At 48.3% G+C, this 7,500-nt stretch overlaps 1 protein-coding gene across 1 annotated transcript in view; it reads right to left on the reverse strand.

The window, feature by feature from the left end:
* Positions 1–7,500, reverse strand: part of LOC308170419 (echinoderm microtubule-associated protein-like 6) — a gene marked incomplete at both ends in the record, with an annotated part of 69,893 nt that overhangs the window by 53,277 nt on the left and 9,116 nt on the right. Inside the window, 7 exons of the mRNA XM_080545212.1 lie at positions 140–248; positions 523–676; positions 2,773–2,910; positions 3,282–3,480; positions 4,313–4,415; positions 4,603–4,692; positions 5,848–5,916. Of these exons, the coding sequence (XP_080401338.1) occupies positions 140–248; positions 523–676; positions 2,773–2,910; positions 3,282–3,480; positions 4,313–4,415; positions 4,603–4,692; positions 5,848–5,916 (862 nt within the window). The remainder of the gene's footprint in view (positions 1–139; positions 249–522; positions 677–2,772; positions 2,911–3,281; positions 3,481–4,312; positions 4,416–4,602; positions 4,693–5,847; positions 5,917–7,500) is intronic.

Genomic DNA, 7,500 nt, shown 5'->3' on the forward strand with positions numbered 1-7,500 from the left:
GTGGTCAGGGGTCAGGGTTAGGGTAAGGGTTAGGGGTCAGGGTTAGGGGACCGGGTTAGCGTAAGGGTTAGGGGTCAGGGATAGGGGTCAGGGTTAGGGGTCAGGGTCAGGGGTCAAGGTTAGGGGTCAGGGTCAGTACCTGGCATCTTGTAGAAGCGCCTCTCTCCTGCCCCGTCGTTGGTCTGCAGGAAGCGCCCGTCCACAGACCAGTCCAGGTGGGTGACGAACGCCCTGGAACACTCTCCCACCTGGCAACACCACATCATCATAACCTGCACTCTCCCACCTGGCAACACCACATCATCATGATCCCAAACCCACCAGTGTGACCTATAACCTGTATAATGTGTGTGTGTGTGTGTGTGTGTGTGTGTGTGTGTGGGGGGGGGTACCTTCCTGTAGCGCTGGGCGGTAGCGTACTGTGTGTGTGTGTGTGTGTGTGTGTGTGTGTGTGTGTGTGTGTGTACCCTCCTGTAGCGCTGGGCGGTAGCGTAGCATAGCATAGTGTGTGCGTGTGGGTACCTTCCTGTAGCGCTGGGCGGTAGCATACACCTGGACCCCGGCGTTGGAGCCCACGGCCAGGAAGCCGCCGTCAGGAGAGAACTTCAGGTCCTGGACCGCTTCCTGTCTGTCCCCTTCCTGTCTGTCCCTGAGGTGCACCACCTCCGTCATGTCCCTGCACACACACACACACACACACACACACACACACACACACACACACACACACACACAACCATTTAGCACTCAGACACTTTTATCCAAAGAGACTAACAGTTAAAGATCACAGGGACAGTCTCCCTGGAGTAACTGAGGATTAGACAGTCTCCCTGGAGTAACTGAGGATTAGACAGTCTCCCAGGAGTAACTGAGGGTTAGACAGTCTCCCTGGAGTAACTGAGGGGTAGACAGTCTCCCTGGAGTAACTGAGGGTTAGACAGTCTCCCTGGAGTAACTAAGGGCTAGACAGTCTCCCTGGAGTAACTGAGGGTTAGACAGTCTCCCTGGAGTAACTAAGGGTTAGACAGTCTCCCTGGAGTAACTGAGGGCTAGACAGTCTCCCTGGAGTAACTGAGGGTTAGACAGTCTCCATGGAGTAACTGAGGGTTAGACAGTCTCCCTGGAGTAACTGAGGATTAGACAGTCTCCCTGGAGTAACTGAGGGTTAGACAGTCTCCCTGGAGTAACTGAGGTTTAGACAGTCTCCCTGGAGTAACTGAGGGTTAGACAGTCTCCCTGGAGTAACTGAGGGTTAGACAGTCTCCCTGGAGTAACTGAGGGTTAGACAGTCTCCCTGGAGTAACTGAGGGTTAGACAGTCTCCCTGGAGTAAGGCCCAATCCCAATTCACCCCTAGCCCTTCGTTTTCACCCCTATGGCTCGATTTGCGCGTTCACGTTTAGGGCGAGGGCTGTCTCAATTCATATTTCATCGAGGGCTAGGGGTAAGGGGGAGGGCTAACTATTACTTCGTTTCGAGCGATTCCAGGACCACACTAGCTTCGAAGGGCTAACGGTATGCTACCCCTTGATACCAGGATGCATTGCGAATCATCTACAAATATAAAATCCTCAATTTTGGCCGCCATTGGCTACAATCTGTAATTTGGCTCTACAAGTGTTAATGTCATTTTATGAAGTTTTTATATGTTTTCAGGCGAGAAAGTAACCATATATATTCACAAAATGTGTCCAGTTTATCAAAATAACCCGTTTATCCTATACTACGGAGGATGTTATCATAGTGTTGTTAGCATAGTGTTCGCGAATGCTATGCTATGTTGTGATATCATGTACTAGTTTTCACTGAATAAATCGCGATTTCTTTCAAAGAAGGTAGCAGGTGTTTATGTCCATGTCAAGGAGAAGGTACGTTATGACAGTAGTGTGTTTAGGACATAAGTTAAGGATATCAGTGTTGTACTTTAGCCTGTGGAGACGCGATAGCATTAGCTCCACACGGATTTAACATTAACAGTAGTCATAGACACTTGTAGTAGTAGTTGTTGTATAACAAGGTGAATAGTGAGTTAACATGTTTATTAGTTGTATCCCTTCCTTGTTGTAAAACGTGTTGTTGTTGAACATGTCTGTGACTGAAATAGACTAGATACTACGGAGGATGTTATCATAGTGTTTGCGATGCTAACGGCCGCCATCTTTGCTATCTCCTCCGGTCACAGATGTGAGAATTCGCCGGCAACACAACGCGTCACCCGTACCGCGTCTAAACCACTGTTGATGACGTAGGCGCCGTGAAGGGCTGTCCCAATTCATAGGGCTTAGATTTCAAGGGGTAGGGCTTGTGACGTATTCGAAGGCCTTGCCTTCGAATCGAGTGACACTCGAAAACGAGCCATAGGGGTAGAAAAGGGAATTGGGATTGGCCCTAACTGAGGGTTAGACAGTCTCCCTGGAGTAACTGAGGGCTAGACAGTCTCCCTGGAGTAACTGAGGGTTAGACAGTCTCCCTGGAGTAACTGAGGGCTAGACAGTCTCCCTGGAGTAACTGAGGGTTAGACAGTCTCCCTGGAGTAACTGAGGGTTAGACAGTCTCCCTGGAGTAACTGAGGGTTAGACAGTCTCCCTGGAGTAACTGAGGGTTAGACAGCCTCCCTGGAGTAACTGAGGGTTAGACAGTCTCCCTGGAGTAACTGTGTGTGTGTGTGTGTGTGTGTGTGTGTGTGTGTATGTGTATGTGTATGTGTGTGTGTGTGTGTGTGTGTGTGTGTGTGTGTATGTGTGTGTGTGTGTGTGTGTGTGTGTGTGTGTACCTGAGCCTCAGGACAGTGACCCCCCCCTCCCTGTGCCCCAGGGCCAGCTGGGAGCCGTCCTGGTTGAAGGCCACGCTGCGGACCCCCGCCTCCACGCTGCAGCTGGCCACCAGGGTGTGAGACGCCAGGCTCCACAGCCTGCACACGCACACACACACACACACACACACACGCATACACACACACACACACACACACACACGCACGCACACACGCACACACGCACACACACACACACACACGCACACTCACACACCACAAGTTGATGTGGTTACAGGTAATATGTTTATCAGCGAGGATACTTCACCCAAAGGACATATAGTTTATACTATATATAAATAAATATATATAGTACTGTATATATATATATAGTACCGGTAGTTCCTTTTACCATTGACAGGAAGAGCTCAAGTGACCTCAGTTTCATAGGGAAATACCTATAAATACCTACTCTATACCCATTAATACCTATTAATACCGCCAGGGTGGAGGGACAGGGGGGGTCCTACCTGACAGAGCAGTCGTCAGAGGCGGTCACAGCCAGGGGCAGGGTGGGGTGGGGGGCCAGGGCCCAGAGCTGGCCCTCCCCGTGGCCCCCCAGCAGCAGGCTGGTGCTCTGGTCCCCCAGCTGCACCTCCAGCACCTCGCTGGCCTGGGTCCCCACGGCAACCACCTCCCCCGCCCAACACACACTCCTCACGGACAGGCCTGGGGGCACACACACACACACACACACACACATCACTAACACACACACATCACTAACACACACACACACACACACACACACATCACTAACACACACACACACACATCACTAACACACACACACACCTCACTAACACACACACACACACATCACTAACACACACACACACATCAATAACACACACACACATCACTAGCACACACACACACATCACTAGCACACACACACACATCACTAGCACACACAGACACATCACTAACACACACACACACACACACACACATCACTAACACACACACACACACACATCACTAACACACACACACATCACTAACACACACACACACATCAATAACACACACACACACACATCACTAGAACACACACACACATCACTAGCACACACACACACACATCACTAACACACACACATCACTAGCACACACACACACATCACTAACACACACACACACATCACTAACACACACGCACACACACACACATCACTAACACACACACACACACATCACTAACACACACACACACATCACTAACACACACACACATCACTAACACACACACACGCACACACACATTACTAGCACACACACACACATCACTAACACACACACACATCACTAACACACACACACACATCACTAACACACACACACACACACACACATCACTAACACACACACACACATCACTAACACACACACACACACACACATCACTAACACACACACACACACACACACACACACACACATCACTAACACACACATGTGTGTGTGTGTACTAGGGTAACCAGGGTGTGTGTGTGTGTACCAGGGTAACCATGGCGACCGGTGGTCAGGTCCAGGGTGGTCAGCAGGGAGAAGGCGGGGCTCCAGAGCCTCACGCAGCCGTCACGCCCCCCGGTGGCGAAGCCCTGCTCACACACATGCAGGCTGAACAGCCCTGCCTAACACACACACACACACACACACACACACATTGTGGCAACCTCTAGTATAGAACGATATGTGTGTGTGTGTGTGTGTGTGTGTGTGTGTGTGTGTGTGTGTGTGTGTGTGTTGTGTGTGTGTGTGTGTGTGTGTGTGTGTGTTAGGTGCTACCCCGTGCGCGGCCAGCAGGGTGCGCTGCAGCGTCAGGCCCTTCCAGACCAGCACGTCTCCGCTCAGCGTCCCGGCGTACGTCACCTCCTCCTGGGCCGCACACACACACAGCATGGTCTGCTGCTCCGCACACACCCCCCGCCTGGCCCGCAGAGAGTTACCACACAGCCTCCAGAACTACACACACACACACACACACACACACACACACACACACACACATATACACACACACACACACATTTATTTAGAAAATAATACAGTCATTTAAAGGCAATATTAAAAATATTAATTTTTGGTCTTGACTTGAACATATTTGCTGAGGTTGCATCCCTAATGTAAACTGGCAGTGAGATGCAATCTGGAGCATAACATGAGAATGCAGCCTCACCAAATCTCTTCTTTTGTACAGAGAAAACCAGCGTCAGAAGACCTGAGAGCTCTATTGGGCTGATATGCTAGCAGAAGACCTGAGAGCTCTATTGGGCTGATATGCTAGCAGAAGACCTGAGAGCTCTATTGGGCTGATATGCTAGCAGAAGACCTGAGAGCTCTATTGGGCTGATATGCTAGCAGAAGACCTGAGAGCTCTATTGGGCTGATATGCTAGCAGAAGACCTGTGAGCTCTATTGGGCTGATATGCTAGCAAAAGGTCTTTCAGATATTCTAGAATCTCAGTTTTGTCCTGATTTAGTTGTAGAAAACTTTGGGACATCCAAAGTTTTATATCTCAGAGACAATTCTCCAGCGAGCTGAGTGCATGTGAATTATCAGGCAATACTGATATGTACAGCTGAGTATCATCAGCATAACTATGAAAATGTACACCATGTTTTCTGATGATTCCACCTAATGGGATCATGTACAGGGAGAAGGGACCCCTGAGGGACCCCACATGTGATGTCAACATTATCAGAAACAGTCTCCCAGGACAACAGAGAAATGTCTACCAGCTAGACAATGACTCCACCCATGGCTGTTCTAGTGTTAAGGGTTAGGGCTGGGTTAGGGTTAGGGCTGGGTTAGGATTAGGGTCAGGGCTGGGTTACGGTCAGGGCTGGGTTAGGGTTAGGGTTAGGATTGGGTTAGGATTGGGTTAGGGTTAGGGCTGGGTTAGGGCTGGGTTACGGTTAGGGCTAAGTTAGGGCTGGGTTAGGGTTAGGGTCAGGGCTGAGTTAGGGCTGGGTTAGGACTGGGTTATGGTTAGGGCTGGGTTAGGGTTAGGGCTGGTTTGCCATGGCTACCTTGATGTGTTTGACTCCACAGCTGACCAGCCGACTGCTCTGACTCGGGTCCCAGGACACGTCGAAGACCTGCAACAAGATCACATGACTGACCTCAGGGTTAGGGTCAGGGTCAGTGTCAGGGTCAGGGGTCAGGGTTATGGTCAGGGGTCAGGTTCAGGGTCAGGGCTGTGTTAGGTTCAGGGGTGGCTGTGGCTCAGGAGGTAGAGCTAGCGTCTAATGATCGTAAGGTCTGTGATTCAGCAATTCAATATAAGTCAGTCTATATAAGTCAGTCTATATAAGTCATCTATATAAGTCATCTATATAAGTCAGTCTATATAAGTCATCTATATAAATCAGTCTATATGTAATCTATATAAGTCATCTATATAAGTCAGTCTATATAAGTAATCTATATAAGTAATCTATATAAGTCAGTCTATATAAGTAATCTATATAAGTCAGTCTATATAAGTAATCTATATTAGTCAGTCTATATACGTCATCTATATAAGTCAGTCTATATAAGTCAGTCTATAAAAGTCAGTCTATATAATGGGGCTTTTCCACTAGAGGGCTGACCCGGGTCAGCCCGGGCTGGCCTGCTTCTTTGGCGCTTTTCCATTTGTCGGCCTGGGTCGGGTCGGGTCGGGTCGGGTCGCTTCTTTAGCTACCCATCGAGGGCAGGAACCTTTTTTGAGACCCGGAACCTTTTTGCCAGGCTGCGTGTGACGTGTGACGCTGCACACCGTTGATTGGTCAATGGAAATCGTCATCTCATGTTCATAGATTTCATCACTAACCGCCATTTTTAAATACCACAACAGATTTCGCTCTAGGAAAATGTCACTTACAGTTTCTGTAATAACGTATTAATAAAGATTTGAAAGAATATGATAACCATCGTATTATCTTAGTTTAATGTCATTTCAATGCATCATATAACTTTTATTTACAACAAGCATAACCAAAAAATCGCTATTATGGCGATGTGCTGTGCCTATGCTGTTCCTCAGTCCAGCGCTTCATCATCCCCCTTCTAAAACTGCCATCTCCCCTTTCCATCCCTTATTATCAATGAACATTGTATTACTGTTATTTCAACATTTAAGTCTCTTTCACACATAGTTCCCTGTAACTTCAATGGAATCCCAAGCTGTGCCGTCCAGGCATTTTCGCCGTTCACTCATGAGTCAAATGCCGGTAGATTCGCGTCTTGTTGGCGTTTCCCTGGTTGCGAGATCTAATCTACTAGAACTGAAATCGGCAGGTAACAGGCATGTAACATCCATATGCTGTATATATAAATACATATATTTGACTACCAGCAAGACACCGGAGCACTCTATAAACGCGGAGATTGGAGCCCCGCGTCAGTCAGCCTTTTCGTAGAAATACATCGCTTCCCAATCCCTGGTTGCGAGATCTAAACTACAAATCTACTCGAACTGAAAGCGGCAAGTAGGCTAACAGGCACGTAACATCCATATGCTGTATAAATAAATATATTTGACTACCAGCAAGACAGCGCTGCACTCGTATCTATCAGCCTGTCTGTATGTCATAATGATGTCGTGGAATGGTCATTGAATGCCGATGCTGAGATACTGTGCTGATGGACCATTCGCTGACTGTCTTAATAAATCAAGTACAGAGATTCCGAATATAAGT

This window comes from Nansenia antarctica, assembly GCF_963989245.1.
Source record: "Nansenia antarctica genome assembly, chromosome: 14".
Taxonomy (NCBI): Eukaryota; Metazoa; Chordata; class Actinopteri; order Argentiniformes; family Microstomatidae; genus Nansenia; species Nansenia antarctica.